The sequence below is a fragment of the Trachurus japonicus genome, chromosome 3 (genome assembly GCF_045865225.1).
Source record: "Trachurus japonicus isolate A0001 chromosome 3, Traja_1.0".
Taxonomy (NCBI): domain Eukaryota; kingdom Metazoa; phylum Chordata; class Actinopteri; order Carangiformes; family Carangidae; genus Trachurus; species Trachurus japonicus.
The window spans coordinates 39179095-39199246 of NC_140909.1; the positions used below are offsets into that span (position 1 = coordinate 39179095).

Below are 20152 nucleotides of genomic sequence, written 5' to 3' on the forward strand. Positions count from 1 at the left end.
GTATGAGCATAGAAACAATCTTTTTATAAGCATAAGCAAAAATCAGTGTAACTAATATAAAACTATGACATTAGTCTGTTGCAAAGTATCGCTGAAATGTCCATTATGTTGTTATGATTAATTATTTTACAGTTTCTACTGCACATCAGCGAGCTTGTTGGAGATGGGTGAAGTGACAACAGTTGACATGAAAGCTCATATAGATCAATCTTCTGTCCAAAGAAACAAGGCCAAAGGAGAAACCTCATGTCAAGTCTTCTATCCCTTGTTGTAAAACCTGGACAGTAGTCACCTTAATCATTTTTTTAATGAGTTGTCTGATTTTCTATATATACAGTATATATATATATTGTTCGATCAATTTACGAAAACATTTCTTTATTATTAATTCTAGTGCTGCTTCTTTTATGATCATGTATACTGTTCTGCAGCTTGACATTTAACTATAACTTGATGCATGGCTAGAGCATGTCTGGGAGTTGTGGAGCTGAGGTGTGCATGCTGGAGTGAGTGTGTTGTGGACTGAGTGAATGAATGTGTTAATGGACTGGTGCAAACTGAGGTGCCCTCCGGGATAAATAAAGTTGTATTGAATTGAATTGAAAAATAAAAACAGCTTTCAAATAGAATCAGTGGAACGGTGGAGTGAAATCTTTTATAGTTTTATGTTTTCAATGAAGGGAAACTTTAGTGCTACTGACTGTGAGCGAGAGCCCATCACCCCGAGGGACAGACCTCAGTAATGCTGCTGTGGCCGCCGTTTGGCGCAGGGTTGATTGTGTGTGTGTGTGTGTCTGTGTGTGCGGCACCTACTTGACGTTGGTGTTGGTGCAGATGATGTACTCGATCTCATCAGAGTACGGGTTTTGGAAGGTGAAGCTGCTCGTTCGGATCAACATCCACTCCCTGTTCTTCATCCGGAAGCGGTACATCACAGACAGAACCTGACCCTTCAACTTCACCACCTGCACAGAGGGGGGGGGGGGTCACCCATTAGCAGGATTAACCATCAGGTCTTAATTACGAAGGTGAGATTGAAACAACAGCTCCGTGCTTCATCAAAATAACATTTCCTCCAGGTTTGTAGTTGAGACTTTCCAGCGTGTTCATCTGAGAGTGAAACATTTGATTAGCTGTGAGGTTATCAAGTCCACATTAAACCGTTTCAGCACAGCAGCACAGGGGAGGAAACTCATTTCACAGCTTGTCAATAAAACAACTGTATATTTATTTATTTACTCTGGGAGATTCTTGAGAGTGAAGCCGCTGTTTACAATGGCGTCAAGTAGACAGATAAATATACCTGGTAAACAGAGGACATCCAATTAAAACAAATAGGAATCAATTATAAACTGAAGTTAAAAGGTCAGAACAATGGAAAAGAAAACTGGATTTACTCTTAATTTATTCCTAAATTAAAATCTTTATTGGTCTGTTCTAATTATTTCTCAGAATTGAGACATGATTTCTGAAGGATAACCCTCCATCAATCCAGTTAGAGCACAACCCTTTTATTATTTCTGCCACTTTTAGAGCTGATTAGATTATTATGATGGAGCAAAACATTTGTCTGGAATTACTATGTGTTTAAGAGCAAATTCTACATCAGTAAAGCAGATCAGTGTAGTACACTATACAGTATCCACATAGCACAGCACAAGTATGTTCCAAGGTGTTCCAACGATATATTATACAACATCAATTGGTATTATTAAAGGGGAGAAATGATTGACTGAAATAACATTTTCAAACTTCTTTTCAGGAGTTGATATCACTGTTATATCACTGCAATTTTTTTTTACCTCTTCCCATGAAATCATTGTGACAATGTGATTTATTCTTGATAGAGTCTATAACTTCTTAAAACTCTTATGATCTCTTACAAACATATCACAGTGGAAATTAAACCACAAAAACCTTTTAGAATTGGAATAAAAAGAGGAATGATCCTGAAAAAAACTTGATGGGCAACAGTGTGTGTATATACTGTATATATCACATCCAATGCTGTTCATGTAAAGAGTGAAGAGAAGAGGTCCATGGACTTAGCCCTGATGGACACCTGTTGGAACTAATTTACCAGCTCCCATCGCTCCACACTGCAACATAAACCTGAATGGGGTCATCAAGTGATTTGCTGTTTGAAGAGACTATTTGAAAATGTCTAGCCTGTGAGTTCTGAATGGAGCTGTTTCAGCCCTGGTCTCTACTGTTTGATGTGCTCTCTCTGTAGCAGGCTGCTGGTCACTACCATCCTCCCGATCCTCCCCCTCTGAGCCAATCTCTCCTCTCACTGTCAGTCTGAGTAATGTAAGAGCTGCACTTCTTCCAAGTGTGAAATGGATCTAAAATGACTCTGAAATGAACTGCTGAGGGAGGCTCGAGCAGCTCGTCACAAATATGAAGGACTTCAGTCCGCACAGGGAAGGAGAGAGGCAGTGAGCATATGTTTGGAATGATGCTTTTATGCTGATTAGTCGTATCTTATCTTGTTTAATTACAGGATTTAAAGACACTTTGATGTTAAACGAGAAGTTAGAATCGTTGCCTCTTCTCCTCCAAGAAGTCACTCATTACCTTTGTTTCCTAAACTTGGCATCCTGATATCTATCAGATGAATAACCTCAAAAATGCTCAATTTGGAAATGGGAACACCTCCCACCTTTTTTTACCCACAATTTCTTTTCTGCAAACATTCAGTTTCATTATTATCCAACCCGTAAAGCATTTCAGCTTCCCAGCCCCCCACCCCCTGACCAATCTTGAACCGTTTCATCTCAATTCCAGATCTCCTACAGAGGTTCCGAGACATGGAATTCACTTCCTCCCCACTTGATTAAACTTTCCCATGTGTCACTTAAAAAAATGAAATATATGAAATATATTTTGCTCTATCAATATCTTAAAAATATGTTTTAAGTTTGTGACTGCTTGATATGTGTGTGTGTCTTTGTGTGTTATTCATGAGGGTGTGTGTTGTGTGTAACATCTTGCATTTGTTCATCTTTATGCTTATTTAGAAAAGTCCTCTTGTCAAGCCCCTTGAGGGGTTTTTTTGGACTTCCTTGCATGTTTACTATGTCTTTTTTATATGGTAATTTTTTTTAACATGTGCTAAAGAAACAACAAACTCCTCTACAGTCCGGTCCTACCTGTTGGAAACCTTCTCTGAGGTGACTCTGGTCCTCAGGATGGCAGAACTCCAGAATGTCTTTTCCCAGCAGGTCCTGAAGGACAGACAATCAGTCAAGGGTTTGTTTAATCAAATCAATACATAAACAAAAAGGAAGACGCGACTGGAGCAGCAAGCTAACGGATGAGTTGGAGTGTTTTGTTGACTTTCTAGATCTGAATGTCATTTTGTGGTAAATTAACCAGCATGACTTCACACTCAGTAGTTCTATATTTTCCTCTGATTTCGAAATGAAATGAATAATTCATCAAGTGTTTAAATGTTAGTTAGCCGAGGTAAGAAAATGACAAATCACAGACTGCAAATGTTTTATGGAAAGGTGAAAGGTAAGTGATATTTAATATGAGAAGAGAGATAAATGTGTTGCAGGGAAGAAGAAAAACAAGGTCTGCAGGAACTGAAACAGAATATTTTTAGCTCCAAACAGGATGCACATGTATGAGTTATGAATGATACTAGGACAACAGATGTGGAACTCTTTGTTTTGTTGTCGAGTAGTGGCGGAGGCTGCGAGCCCGGGCGCGTGCTGACTGGCCACAGGAATGTGTTTAACATACCAGCGTAGGAAACAAGTGGTTTTCATCTTGGTCTGCTTATTTCTACTGTCAGCACAAAAAAAAAAAAAAAAACCTTGTGCACGGCTGATAACGCAGAGTTGTGCTAAGTCATGGAGACTGTTTGTCAGGCTGGAGTTCATCTGAGAGCATAGCGTGACTAGAGCTGTGTAACACGGCCTCGCCATGACGACTCCATCATGGAACAGGCAGTGAGTTCTTTTAAGATCAGAGGTCAAACTGACTGAAAACAAGTGTTTGTGATTTACACAGGAAGACTTAGAAAAGTGCATGTGGCTCTTCTCTTGCATATTTCTTTATAAAGATTGTTAATTAATTCTAAAGCTGGACTATCTATCTATCTATCTATCTATCTATCTATCTATCTATCTATCTATCTATCTATCTATCTATCTATCTATCTATCTATCTATCTATCTATCTATCTACAGTATCTATCTATCTATCTATCTATCTATCTATCTATCTATCTATCTATCTATCTATCTATCTGTCTGTCTGTCTGTCTGTCTGTCTATCTGTCTATCTGTCTGTCTGTCTGTCTGTCTGTCTGTCTGTCTGTCTGTCTGTCTGTCTGTCTGTCTGTCTGTCTGTCTGTCTGTCTATCTATCTATCTGCCTATCACTGGATCATCAGTGTGTAAGTAGTTTTCAGTTTTTCTCTGGTCTTTGATTTTTGGTGGCACATCGGAACATTTATTGAAATGAAACCACATGAGAAATTCTGAATTATAAAAAAAAAACTGTGGTGGAGCTGTTGTAATAAAAATCCAATAGTACACACTGCTGTTAGCACCATCTTCACCACTGTGTTTTCACAGCTTGTTTTACAGATCTAATGAGCAGAGCTGTCAGATAAATGTAGTGAAATGTAGGAGTAGAAGTATAGACTAGAAGAAAAAAAAACTAGTACCTCAAACTATACTTTGGTTAAGTTTTCCACTGTTTACAGTAACACGGTGCATTCTAAGAGTTAGACTGCCTCCATTCATCACTTCACTGCTCTCAGGTTCCAATCCATGAATGAATTCCCCTTGATTCTACTGTGTTGCTTATTGCAACACAGTAGAATCTGGCTACTGCAGCAGTCCAGAGAAATGTGAATAAAAGTTTCTGTTTACTGTAAATAAGGAGATGAATGAGGAAAGGAGCACAGCAGCCTGATGAGGATGCACAATGATGTAAACAGAGGATTATTACTAATATAGGATCGAACATATTTATAAAAACCCTGGTTATGCAAAATAATGTATTATACTATGAAGGAAAATCAGGATGTGTGAGGAATATGGTGCAGGAACAAAATCAATTTCATCTGCATGAAACGTAAGCATCATTCCTACCTGCATTGAGAATTTGCAATGCAACACAAAACCCCTTTAAATCCCCTTTACAGTAACAAACCTGAGGCTGATAACCAATGACGTTGATGCAGCGCGGGTCCACAAAAGTGATGACACCGTCTGAGTTGTGACGCGACAGGAACTCCGTCGGCACCGACAGGCCGTTCATATCCATGGAGACGGGAGAGCTGGTCACCTGAGGGAGGCACAGATGCATCATTCAGCCATAGGGGGAAATGTTTAAGAAGGGAAATGAGAGTCGGAGAATAAATACATGAGTGTTTTGAACACTGAGTTACTGTTCACACTGTTTACTGCTGGCATCGCACTCAGCCCCAGACTGTGTGACAGACAAGGCTGAAACTGTTCCCTGTATTTGAGCAGTGACTGTCAACAATGGCACAGTGCCAGCTCACAGAGACCGTGTCAGACCGACACCAACGACAAAGCATGTACGTTTCATTAACAGCGGAAAACACAACAACCATGGACCATTACTTTAACTCCGTTCATATATAATGTTTACCCATCAGACATGAAGAGGGGGAATACAGAGAAACCATCTGAAGGCCTCACATTAGCTCCACCACTGATTGACATGAGAATATCATGGAAAAGTTCAATTATTTCAGTGGTTCAATTAAATAGTGAAACTCATGTATTATATGTTAAATTCATTTCACACAGACTGAAATATTTCATGTCTGTATTTCTTTTAGGGTGAGACACTAAAGGCTAAAACATCCCTTTTCATGCACTGATCAATTTTGATTTTGGGCTAGTTTACCTCCTTATCATGTCTTCTTTCAGAAAAGTGGGAAGAAACATTAAGGTGGTTATTTTACTTCATTCAATCTTCTTTCTTCGGTAGATTTCTCCTAAATTCACCAAAAGTTGTCTGATTCATGTCATGTCAGGTATTGTTGAAGTTCTGTCTCTCCTGAACAATAATGTAGGCTCCAAAAATTGTCATTTCCTTTTTATCAGCAGCACATCGTAAAAGTACAATTTACATTAACAATCTATGGAATTTTACAGTACAAGTCTTTAAAGGCTGTTTTCTCAAAATGAGTTTTTCCTCAGACTCTGAGCCTGAAATCTCCACTTCAGCAGCACTTACAGACACCAAACCTTCCAGTTTTATTTCTGAAGCCTGATTTATACAACATTTAATTCCTAAAAACATGGCAGAATCAGATTTTCTCATTTACAGAGTGATAAAAAGAGATATCCAAATTCAACAAAATAAAACAAGAATTTTGAAAGTGGCTTCATCCATTCTCATTCATTTTTGTTCTGGAAATGTATACAAATGTGTGCATATTTAATTAGATATTGCCTCATTTACATATTTAAATATACAATTTCACAAAACTTGTAATACAAAAAAAAAATTGTCTTAATGTAAGTGATAAAACTTGGGAAGGTTCATGGTCATATCTGTTAGTTAAGATTTTTACCCCATTCACCTGTATTGTCTTATGGATTATATTTAATGAAAACCCAAAATTCAGTTTGTCAGAATATGAGAATTTATTGAGATGCACCTGTACACACACCGACCTACACACACAACAACATACACACCTGCAGTCTGCCGATGGCCACTAGGCAGTATTTTCCAGTCTGACCTGCCTCTGTGTCTTCCTCTGGTATAGTCATACCTGGGGACAAGAGACACACGCATGATACACCTGCTGTGACACAATCATATTGAAACAGGGAAAACAAACAGCATAAGAAAAACATCATCACAGTGAGGCACTGAGAGAAAGTGAGAAGCTTCTGGGAGAAATGGAACAATAAGCAGAAACACTTAGAAATATGATTCTGAAAACTAAAGGAACAAATACCAGCAAACAAACACCAGTGGGCAAGAAGGAGACAGTCATCAGGAGGAAAGAGAACGGAAAATCTGAGAACCAACAGTCAGAAATAAAAGACTTGCATGTGGACCTGATGGAAGTGGACAGAGATGCTTAGACACAGCCCTGGCCTGCCTCAGCTGTTCAGTCATTCTGCAGTCAGGCTGCTATATGGAGATCTAGAGACTTATTTTCCTGACACATACTGTATGTGTAGAGAAAACTGACCCCAACAATGGCTATATTTCCATCCTCATGTTTTAATGCGCATTAAGTTTTATCGAATTAAAAATGCCTTATGGAAACAGTAAAATTTGATTAAATGTCATGAATATCCACAAAAAGAGAGATAAAAAGCTTATGGATACAGTTCTTTGCTGTATGAATGTGAGTTGCGATCAAGTTTTACATCTATTCCGCCATGTTTTTCCAAATTTTCAAAGACGGACAGACAGGCTTTGTGTGAAGTGCCCTTTTAACCACAATCTTCCAGAGCAGTTTGGAGTGCTGCCGTTCCCAAACCACAGGTCGCCTCCACTGTCGTGTATCAAATAGCTAACACTATTAACTACTATTACTACTATGATTCTGGGTCAGTGTTTCGTACGTAGCAGAGCAGCTCCCTCGCTGATTTATTGAAAGTCAGCCCTTGAAAGAAAAAAGAGAAGAAAAAAAGAAAAAAAAAAAGCTAACACTGGGTGCATCTGCATCTTCATCAGAACGTTGTTGACATGCCATTAGTTGGCGCATAAGCACTATTATAACTAGTGCAATATTTGTTGGTAGATGTGATCCATGGCTGTTGTTCGTATCGCTCAGTGGTTTCCAGGCAACAACTCCAGCAGCTCGTCACACATGGCTTGTGTGCATTTGGTTTTGCGATTCAGTGTAAAAATGAATTGAAACACCTTACATGAGGTGTTCGATACACCAATTTGATCGCAAAACAGCATGTGACGTCATAGTGCACAGGCTTTCTTTTATATCCTTCTTAAAGCTCTTAGATAGTAACAGACTTTCACTGGCTTTATTCATATTAAAAGGGATACTTCACCCAAAATGGATAATTCACTAATTTTCTACTCACCGTCATGCCAAGGAAGGGTTTGGAGAACTTTCAGAGTCATCAAAACACTTTAGGAGTTCCAGGGGGGGTCCGGCTGGCAATGGATTTTCATAAGGTCGGCGGATAGAGTTCACTTTTGAATCACCCAAAACACACACTATGAAACATCCAAATACCTCCATACTGCTCGTCTGTACTGACCCAAGTGTCCTGAAGCCTTGTTGTAGTAGTAGCTCCCAGTGGCTGCGTGAGATGCGCAAGCTTTTCTGCAAGATTTGCTGCAAGATTTTCTTCCGTGTTTGCATCATGCATCCAATGGTTTACAATGACGAATGAACATCTCACAGCAAATCTTGTATATGCGCACAAACATCAACAGAGCCACTGGGAGCTACTGCTATAACAAGGCTAAAAACAGAGATCAAAGTAATTTTTCATGTAGGGGCTTCAGGACACTTGGGTCAGTACAGACGAGCAGTATGGAGGTATCTGGATGTTTCATAGTGTGTGTTTTTGGACGATTCAAAAGTGAACTCTATCCGCCGCCATTATATGAAAATCCGTTGCCAGCCGGACCCCCCCTGGAACTCCTAAAATGTTTTGATAACACTGAAAGTTCTCCAAGGCATGACGGTGAGTAGAATATTGGTGAATTATGGGTTTTGGGTGAAGTATCCCTTTAATATTTTTAGCAATCTTCCGACAGTTCCATTGACAACACAGCTAATGACTAAGCCAATGTGTGAGCAGTAATCAGGAGAATTCCTCAGAGAACATAATATCTAGAGAATGGCTTTTTAGCAAATCAGCCCACAACTGGTCATGTTCACACTTTGCACAAACAAGGCTTTAATTGCATTAGTCACAGGGGATTATATGGTCAAATTCCCTAAAGCACTGTCATGACTGTGGTGCAATAAACCCACTGAGCTAAGGAGGAGCAGTGGTGGTAATGGACGAAGACAAACAAGGAGAAGAAGCTCTTCGGAAATTGGGCAGTACAGAATATTATCATGGACTCTAATGCTGTAATCCGTGAAACAACACACAGAGGACACAGTCATGTTGGCCACAGGCAGGGAGGAGGTGGGGGGGCAGGGAATTAGCAAACATGAACATGACTTCTGATGGTGTGCACATCCTGGGACAAACACCTTTTACATTCTCTCAATATACTGTAGACTTTCATATTAAACCTCAGGCCCAGAACCGGCCCGCATAAATCCAGGATAAGGATTCCTGCAGCCTGTTTTTAAGTGATGCTGGATGTAGATTCCTGTTGAGCATGAGACAGCCCACAGACTCTCTGCCTCTTCCTGGCTTCATTCTTCAAAGATAATGAATTTTTTTTTCTCCCCCAGACCAACAGCGTATTGAGGATCAGGGTCCTGGAACCGGGACTGTGTTCTGCTCCCGATTCCAGTAACCCTCGTCTGAGGCTTACGAGTAAAGGATTTTCACTAACTAAAACTGTTACTGGTTCTGACGTTTATTTACTGCAACGCAGCATTCACAGTGCACCACTTGTTTTCACACGGGCTGGAGCGAGGAACGACCTCATAAACCTGCCATCAGAAAAGCTCATTTGGATAAACACTGTCATAGTGCACAGAACATCCATCCAGTTCTCCTGGTGGCCTTCAGACGAGGCTGAGGAACCAGTTGAGAGTCTAACCAGTCTAACCTTTTTTTGTAATGAGGTCATTCCTATCACCTAGCAAGAGGGGTTATGGGTTTGAATCCCAAGCTTGGGGTCTTTCTGTGTGGGTTCTGCAGGTTCTCCAGGCATGTTATGTTTAATGGTGACTCTAAATTGCCACTAGGTGTGAATGTGATTGTTTGTCTCAGACTTTGACAGACTGGTGTCCTGTCCAGGGTGTACCCCAGCCTCACCCTGGGTCAGCTGGTATTGGCTCCAGACTCTTCCATGGTATAACCAGGGGTGGACTGGGGGAAGAAAAATCAGCTCTGGCATTTTTGGCCCAGACCGGCCCAGACCGACCCACGATGCTATCGGTTTTTGGTGCCACCAGGGTGTTGTTTTGGCAGTTGAATATCCATGTCATCACTTGAGACCTAGCTTGCTAATTAGCATCGCCATGACACTGTCATGAGCCCAGCCCATCCACTAACTGGGTGATTGAAAGCCCCTAACTGAAGGACAATTAACCAATGGGCCGTGCCGATTGGCCAGTCAGCCACAGTTCTGTGGGGACTCACCCCTCCCGTCGGCAAAGTGACGGTGGCCTCAGAGGACAAAAAACTTGTTTACCACGACTGGGTTGACTGGGAGTATTTCAGGAGTATGGAGCGATGGACACGAAACTGGACACGAAACTCTTGAAACATGCTGGCTGGATTTTCCATTCGGGCTGCCGTACAAACATGGCGGCGTAAAATGGCGACACTCTTTAAAGCAAGATCCTCGCTATAAAAGAAGAATTATAAGGCTACGCAAACCAAACGATTATACACACTACACAATATATTCATGGGTAGTATATCCAGATTTTGCCAATAAACCTTGACAATTATTACACACTGGATGTTTAAAAGTAAGGGAGTTAAAGTCCTGCTCTCTCCTGATGACCAAACATCAACGTAGAAGCTAAAACTGCAGTTCTTCCAATAGCCCCTCGAGTCTGGCTAATAGACATAACATAGTCACAATTTGGACTAAAATATGTGACGATGTGATGCAACCAATTGCCCTTCATGGTAATTGTCTCAGCTGTCAGCAGGTCATGACCCTCAGCGATCTGATAACAGCCAACCTCGGTCCAGGTCTGTGTTCCAGCCAGTAATCAGAATAAACCAAGTTATTAGATTAACAAAACATGCCTATCCGGAACAATGGATGAATCGGACCAAAACTGAAAACAAACTTTATTGCTATCTGGCCCTGACCCATGGAATGAATCTAAACTGGCAGATTGTATTCGGGAGATAGAAAGCAGAGACACATCCTGACCAAATACAGACTGCTCTAATTCTAGAGAAAGGACAGCACGGGGCCTGGCTGCAAACAGAGGAAAAGACGCTGCTGTCACTGCACAACAGCTGAGGTGGAGACAGGGTCCTCTTCAAATGTGACAACTATAATAACATCAGAGTGGAGGACAAGGAAAAGCAACAGGTCTATTAGGAAACAGACACGTAACACACTCAGCTGCTCTGTATGAGAGCGACAAATAATTAAAACATCACTGAATGTGACAAATAATCATCCTGCATAGCCTAGTACACATCTACACACACACACACACATATGCACACACTTGGCCTGACCTTCATGCCAGTAAAGCTTATTGAATTGAATTGAGAGAGAGCGAAGTGTGAACCAAAGAGAGGCCACAAGTGCCATCTAATAGACATTTCTCATTAAGAGTGAACACTTGTTTTTCCATTTGCTTTACTTGAACTTTGCAGCATGAGAGTGGTAATGTAGTGGCTGCCACGGCCACTGCTCCTTTATCATGTTTATATCAGGGGTGCAAACTCATCAGGGGTAAAAAAGGTGACAAGATACCGACCCCCTAGGGGGGTCCGGGGGCATGCTCCCCCGGGGAATTAAAAAAAAAAAAAAACTTTAAAGGTGAATTTACAGTCAATTTTAGCACGAGACTAGGGTCCAGATTTACTCAGGTTTGCACAGCTTTTGCTCCTGTTAAACCTGCACAATCTGTCTCTCTGTGTTTGGTTTTGAAATATGTGAAGGGGGTCTTCAGCCTATGCAGGTTTAGCATGAGCAAAAGCTGTGCAAAACTTGGAGAATCTGTCCCTTGATGTCCATCAGATGAACCTTGCAAACCTTGCCTTCAAACTAAATAAAATTTAATACAGACTGATTGGTTCATTGTGAAACATTTATTTATTGATGTAAATGTGTTTTCTGTATGTAGGCTATGCTCCGAGGCAGCGCTGCTCTTTCTGTCCAATAACACACATGAAGCTTAAAAATGCCATAGGTTACATAAAACATATTAAGCGGCAATATGTATTTAAAAGATGTTCAAGCAACGGTTCGGTTCACGGTTTTGTGGTCATGGTTTTCGGTTCGGGTTCCGTATACTTTGATCGTTGGGAAAATCAATCATGTCTTGTATATTCAGGTTAAAACTGAAAGAATGAGGCAGTCTGACATCTGATACATCATTGTGACAGTCTGAGGTTAAAAGTAGGTGAGATTCTGGCTGCAAGGGAGGAGACATTGATAGTTCCAACATGTTTTAATTTATTGGGCAAAGAAAGTTATCTAACAAATGCTAAGAACAATTAGATATTCGCTGAAATATATAACCTATAGGTATTAATTGTGGTTCTTACAAAACCTATCTTATAAAATATAAAAGCTAAAATGTCTCTTAAAGCTCTGCCCCTTTAATTAGTGCATACAAAATAATTTAACTTTAGCCTACTACTTTTACAACCACATTATTTACCAGCAACATAAAGTGAAACAGAGGCAGAGGTGTCCTGTCACAGTCAGTCAACCTCCTCCTGCTGCTGCTGCTGCACAGGTCGCACTGGAGCTAGTCTCGCTCGCCAGACCCTCCTCCAGAGAAGGAGACACTGGAGCTAATTATGCTAAACGCTCTAATCGCTAATTGGCCGCGATCGCGATCATCACACACACGCGGTCCCATACAGCACCTATACAACGCTGCTGGCGCATCTTCTTGCTCCGACTCTTTCACTCGCCATGCTCAAAAAGTCGCGTTAGTTAGTTAGTATTAAAAGTGAAGCTTCAGGTGTGTATTGCTGGACAGAAGAGGACCGCTGCCCCCCCCCTCAAATTTTTTTTATTGCGGATTTACACGAATCACACAAATGACCAATTCGGGATCCAAAACGGCGAATTTCGCCGAAAGGTGACAAGTTTGCACCCCTGTTATATGTCATGTTTTCATCACTAGGCCTCCACAGTGTAAGAATGTTTTCAGCCACCGTACAAGACTCTGGTGACACATTCTCATTCGGACAATTTACAGATTACAGCTCATGAAATTCAAAAATACTCGACCTCTCAACATCAGAATGTCCAAGAATCTTTGTATTACTAACATTTACAATACAGAAATGCTCATCACTTTTGGAATGTAATACCAAATGACTGGATGTGATATAATTCAAGCGCCTTGAATACGTTGCTACTGTTTTTGACGGTATTGGTAATATGTTTTTATAAAAAGGACAATGATTAGAATATGATAATTAACACTACTTCTTTATGCAGTATTTCTTTTTACAGCTAGTGTTGTGTTCCTATCTGACAGTTTCAAATGCAGTGTCTGCAGTCTTCTTCAGAAGTGTCACATTGTGTCACATTATATACACAGTGTTGTGTATGTCGAGGTTCGAAAGACAACTCCCCCCCCCCCCCGGGAGGTTTTATCTGAAAACTCTCTTGACATTGTTGATCTTATTTATCATAATTCATAATTTATCGTTCATAAAATTAGATTTTTGATATTATGCCATAATTAGATTATGAAGAGGTAGAGCATAGTTCCCTAAACAATATGTTGAATGACACTTTGGTATGGCTTTAAGAAAAGGAATGGATTCACAAAAATCCTCTGCTGCTTCCTGCTAACAGCAGTATTAAAGCAGATTTGTGTAACTCATGAATTTACCTCGTAACATTCCGTTATTATATCGTGGTGAATGTGCAGGTCACAACTTGTCCACCAGAGAGTTTTTGGAGTTGTTGGATTGTGTATTTGATGAGTTTGATGAGGGAAACCAAGAAATCCCATTAGCCTCCGTAGCGTAGCTCTGAGCAGCTTGCGGCTCTGCTCCGCCGTTCTAAAAATAGCCTGCACCGACAATTAAAGGTAACGAACCTACTAATAAGACTGTAGGGCCAATTTGCCAAAATGCTGAACTATCTCTTTAAGCTGATCCTCTGGAAATGTTATCGTACCAATAAATAATGTGGACCAATATAGGAAGAAGAAAATAACAACAAGAAATTGCTCACCCTTTTGATTGCGATCAGTGGCCTGGCTCATGGACTACTAGGAGTCCATATATTCAACTCATGAAAACTACCACAAAGCAACCAGTCTGCAATGGTTATCATGCCAAACTGTGAACTAGAGAAGTCTAGCAAGTCAAAAAAACTAACTAGAAATTGCCCACCCGTCCCACCTGTAGGCCAATTTTGGGGTCTTGGCTAACGGACTACATTGGGTTAAAAATTATCAGTGTTACTCCTTCGTCAGAGCAGGGTAGTTTGAATCTCCGGTGGTTTTGAAGCCGTGTCCTTTTCCATGTTAATTGTTCCAAACACTTTTCTTTTACATACTGCTCTTCCACCACTCGGGTGGAAGGACCAACCTGGATATAGAAAACAAACCTTTTTGGAATACTGCTTCTTTCTTATGTAATTATATGAATCCTCTGCAGCAAGAGAGTAGGAGCAGCTCCACATAAGTGTGGTTTTCCATTAAGGTCCAAGAACATAAAAATTAAATCCGTATCCGACACCAGAGACAGGCCGGAGTGGAATTTTTGATTTGCGACCGGAGGACCTAATTAACACCACCCATCACCTCAACCATTCATGTAGATTCGTGGAGGAATTACTAATGATAGCCTGTCAGATGATTTTTATTCACCCAGATTATAATACATCCCGGTCTGGATCATCTCAGTGATACTGAGGAGCATCCACGGTCCTCAGGGACGAGTCTATAAAAGGATACTGAGGTTATGTGATCACATCCTTTGTGACCTGGTTCTTTTTTTAATGTGAAGTAATCACAGTTTTTTTTTTCTTAAATTCCTTTGCAGCCTGTGATGGCTATTCATCACGCAGTTGAAAGAGATGAGATTCCCTCTGCTCCTCTTAGCATAAAAACAAAACCATGACTCCATCCTCACTTGTGGCAACATTCCTCCTCTGTAACACAGTTCAGTTGGCGGCCATTGTGCTGGCCCCCGAACGTGCGACGTATTATTTTGTGTCTGCAGCGCATCTCTCTGCTGTTCCATCTGCAATTTATGAGCGCATGTGCATGTGTGTCTGGTGATTGTTTGCCAGCAGCTTTGTGTCCAAAATATTCCACAGGAGTATTTTTAGTGTGAGGAAGTGAACCATGTGTCATTGATTTCTAACTACATGTGGTGTGTGTGTGTGTGTGTGTGTGTGTGTGTGTGTTTGTGTTATTCCTGGAACTATTCCAGCGTGACCTCAAAGTTCTAAGAGGGGATTTAGTTGTGTTTTACTTCATGTGGTTCATTTCCACCAACAGGCCTCACCACATCGGCCACGTACACACCTGGTCTGACACCAGGGTGGGGGTGTGTGGGGGGGGTGCATTCCAATCACTGTCTTTGTAAACATGCTGTGTGTGTGAGAGTGTGTCATGGAGTCAGAGAGTGCATCTGTGGATTAGTGTGTCCTCAGACAGATCAGGTTATCGGGCTCAGGCTCTGCTTTATGGTCTCTCTCTCTCTTACTCACACACACACACACACACACACACACACACACAGTTTTACAGATGCTCTGTCAGAAATCTGTTTTCTCTCCTCCACTTCACACGCTAACTTTAAGTTGACCACTTGTGATTGGATCACCTGGGAGCAGTGTTGGGTATAGTTACTTTTGAAAGTAGTTAATTAAGTTACAACGTTACCATCAATTAAAAGTAATCAGTTACGTTACTGCGTTACCTATGAATAAAAGTAACGCGTTAGAGTACTCATGCGTTACCAAACATTAAAAGCCTTTTGCAGCGCGCCTCGCACATGCTGCAACTTAACAGACAGACACACAGCCTCTTTTAAATGCACTGAGTCCTGACGAATAACATCAGTCATCCAACCAAATTAACTCTACAGGATAATAATAACAGGAAAGACAGTCAGAAATATGCCACAAAGCGGTTTTTTGTTTTGTTTTTTTTTGATCGCAGAACTGATCAAAATTCAGGAATTGCCGTGAATCCCTCTCAGCGGCTTCACTGCTCGATCTGTCTGTCGGTTTGAACGGAGGACTCGTCTCGACGTGTGGAGAGGAGGGAGGCTGGCGAGACGTGAACGCCCTGCATTGTTGTGTAATAAAAGTTTTTAAAAAATGCAGTTGAATGTACTGGTACAGTATGACACTGCTGCTACGGCAGCTATGGAGTAGAGATCGGGGCTGGACCGGGGGAGAACTGAGCTGCCGCTGCCGAGAGGGAGCTGCTGAAAGCGGGCGAGCACTGAGAGCCGGGCTGAGCTGTTGCTGCTGGAGAAGCAGGTCCGTACGTGGAGCTGATCCATGTAAATGGGCCCTTAAATTGGATGTGGATTTTTTTGCGGTCGATAGAAGCTTATCACCAACGCAGAGTGTGCATTTTACCGTTATGTTCTTGTCCTTTTCGCCGGCGAATTGAAACGCACGCGCACACACACACATAGGTAACGTAGGTCAGCAGGGCACAGACGCATCACAGCGCTGCGCCTCGGCTGACACATCCGCAGGTTGCACAGTAGTCTACTGTCTGACAAAAAGCAGGCTGCAGTCGGGATTTTCCTTTCCTTATCCGGCGAAAAGTAACGGATTACTTTTTTTTTTATAAATAACTAAGTTACTGATTGCTCAACTCACGAAACTAACGCGTTACGTTACACGTTACACGAAAAAAGTAATTAAAGTACTCTAACGCGTTACTTTGTAACGCGTTACCCACAACACTGCCTGGGAGGCATGTTTAACCCTTAAGAGTCTTTGGTGTTTTCGGTAATCCTTTATAATAAGTACACAGTATTAAGCATTAGTTAATAGTGTGTACTTATTATAAAGGGTTTACCGCATTTTCTTCGGTGTTTCTCTCGCCTGGTCTCCTTGTGTTTTAATGCTTGTACACCCCTACAGAAGGTTCTGTAGTGGTGTCACATGAATGTAGAAAAAGCTATATGATCAGAAGATCTACACATTATTTATTGCATTTACAACTGATTGTACGATAATCACGATCATACGAGGCAACAGAGGAGTCAGATGTTTGAGGCAGGACTACTCCGCTTCTAGTTGAGCTACAGACACACCAGTAGACTCTTTGTAAAAGCCAAAGTGTCCCGCTTTCAATAAAAAAAAGGATTAAATCGCTATCATTGGGGATCTGGGGATAGATGCGAAAGAATAAAACAACACCTGGCCATCGTGTACGATGGCACTGACCTCAAAAAGTTAGTTAAATAGTATTCACACTAGCTGCCCTCATGGCTGTCAGTCCCTGCACATATGGATAACGTAGGGTGGAGTGAAACCCCAGTTGTAACAGTGAGGTTGAGGAACAGGGTGAATGGTGCAGGTTACCACTTTGTCCAGGAGGACGTTCTTGGTGCAGCACTGGGTTGTTCACATGAACTCACAAATGAGTAACAAACGAAAAGCGAGTTGGAGACACAAGTAGGACCTCGACACAGCTGGCCAATCACAGCATGACGCGGATGTGAATGTTAGTTCTGGGAAGTTACAGAAAATGGACAACACGTGTCACAACACAACAGAAAGGTGTGGTGGACGGGGGTTTCCAGTGCAGCTACGTACGTACAGACTTTAAACCACACTCAGATGTATGGTTTTAGAGAGGTTATTGATTTTACTATTGTTTGTCTGGGATTCATTTCAGTGAATTCAGATTACACATTTATTCTGGGTGTGTAAACTCAATCAAACTGAGTGAGAATAAACTATAGTGTGTATATGTGTATGCATCCATAGGGGTGAATGAACACAGTGGAGCTTTTACTAGTGGGATCAGTTTCAATCTTTTTATGGGATATAATAATATAAAGATATAATATCAACACTTTTCACTTTGTTTGGACTTGTGCTTTATTCTTATATTCTATCCTTGTATGTCCACTGTGTTTTTGCTTTTTGTCACTGTTGTGTTTGTCCCTCTCAGTGGATTTGTTATGTTCGATCACCCCTGCTGCCTTCCTCCTGAGTGTGTTTGACTTCTCTGCAGCTTTTCAAAAGTTTCCTTTTGTTCCTGTTAGACTCACAGTTTTGCTTTAAATCTTCAGGTTCCACACAAACTACATCACCTGAATTTGTTGACTTAGATGAATTAAACCCCCTAACTGTGACAAAATAAACATCATTTTGTTTAAATTAGTTCTTAAAACAGGCAAATCCTAAAGTTTGCATATTGCAAAAAACTTTAGATGAGTTCTTAAAACAGGCAAATCCTAAAGTTTGCATATTGCAAAATATCAGTATGACCATGGAAACAGTGAACGTATTCTTCTTTTAAGCATAGCTTTTGTGGTGGGTTAGGGTTAGTTAGTGCAAACGCAATAAACACACTGGCCCTTCCCTCATCCCTCTCCATTCAACCAGTGCATACCCTTCCACGTCTCATTCCAGGTACTGTCTGGGGGCATGTAACCAGCTCGGGTAGGAACCCCCACTCTGAGTCTCCCTCCAGTGGCCTCCACTACGTCCTCCCAGACCAGCAGAGCAGTCATCAACCTTCCACTTCCATCTATCCATCCTCAACACTTCTATCCTCTAGAATATTAAATCACACATTGTTGTGGCATGCTCCTTTCTAGTTAAAATAAGTTCCTGGGAAAATGTAGGAGGCAGGAACTGTACATGGAGGTATCTGGATGTTTCATCGTGTGTGTTTTGGACGATTCAAAAGTGAACTCTATCCGCCGCCATTATATGAAAATCTGTTGCCAGCTGGACCCCCCCTGGAACTCCTAAAGCATTTCAATGACTCCAAAAGTTCTCCAAACCCTTCCTTGGCATGATGGTGAGTAGAAAACTGTTGAATTGTCGATTTTGGGTGAAGTATCCCTTTAATCGTTTTGTATTTAGTGATGTGTGTTTTTTAATTTAAAAGAAAAAAAAAAGTTTTGATCATTATGTAAACATTGTGCAACAGTTTCAATCGTTGTGCAATCATTGTGCGTGTTTTTTCTTGTACAGCTCTTGTTGTTTGTGTTTTTTTTCTGGTAGTGTTCACACTTTCTAATGCTGGGTTTTTTAAAACACTGCTTATTTTGTGGATTTCTCGAGGCGTCCCATCCCGCTTTGCAAATCCCCATCAGCACGGAGTAAACCTCAAGCCCCACCTGGGAGTTCTCCAGGGCCGCTCGGAGTACCTACCCCGGGGTCTTCTATTACGCCTGCCACCACCAAAAGCAGTCACATGACACAGATGAGAAGTGACGCTTCACATGTCATCAGCTTTATCATACATCTAAAATGACACACACACATCAATACACTTGTCACACACTTCCAAAGCCTCTACCTCCCACGTGTCAGTACCGGAACGCACTGCGGCAAGTCTCTGCTGTCTGACCACAGTTGCTTGTGTACGGAGGAAAAACCACATACATTTACAGAGACTTCCACAGCCACTCAGGAACCGGATAGCGGAGCATTTTGTGATGGAACAGCTTGTGTGGTTCTGATCCAGAGCCGCGCAGAGCACCACACACAGCTGCTCCGGGTTAGAGCGGGCCGCTCGCTGTGGGACTCTTGCGGAGAGGTGAAGTTTGGGTTAAGTGGGGATAGAGACAAGAGCATGGAGTTGAAGATGTGTACCAACCTGCGGGGGGCCAGGCTTTGATGTAGCCAGTGCAATGCACCACGGAGTACTGAGCTTCTCCTTCTTTTGAGGGTCCCAGGCCGTTCCTGTCAATCAAACACGCACACTTCATTTTGTGTGTCTATGTGTGCGTGCGTGCGTGTGTGAGAGAGAGAAGAGAGTGTGTGCCTGCATACATAAAACCATGTAGTTATAGTGCAATCTGCTACCAAATGATGCTGAATAATATAATATGATCTATTATAATTAATAAAATAAAATAAAAGTAAATAAATAAATAATACATTGTTATCAGCTATTCATATTGAAGGGAAATGAAGGGAACAGGAAAAATTGATTGATTGATCGATTGGCTGCTGATGTTTACATTTTTCATTTATCTATTTTTTCCCTTCTTCTCTTGTTTTGTTTTGTCTCTCTTCTCACAATTTTCAATTAATTTACTTTCTTGCCTTGTGCAGCGTCATGTCTTTATGTTTGCTTTATGTTTTTCACTTACATTGCACAATAAAAACAAAATTAATAAATTAAAAAAAATCTA

The 20152-nt window shown here is 41.2% G+C and overlaps 1 protein-coding gene across 2 annotated transcripts in view; it reads right to left on the reverse strand.

The window, feature by feature from the left end:
- Window positions 1-20152, reverse strand: part of arnt2 (aryl-hydrocarbon receptor nuclear translocator 2) — a 98493-nt gene that overhangs the window by 28333 nt on the left and 50008 nt on the right. For both annotated transcript variants that reach the window (XM_085772540.1, XM_085772534.1), the window contains 5 exons: window positions 19612-19697; window positions 6698-6774; window positions 5172-5306; window positions 3153-3227; window positions 814-965 (listed from right to left, as the gene is read on the reverse strand). In XM_085772540.1, coding sequence (XP_085628666.1) covers window positions 814-965; window positions 3153-3227; window positions 5172-5306; window positions 6698-6774; window positions 19612-19697 — 525 coding nt within the window. The remainder of the gene's footprint in view (window positions 1-813; window positions 966-3152; window positions 3228-5171; window positions 5307-6697; window positions 6775-19611; window positions 19698-20152) is intronic.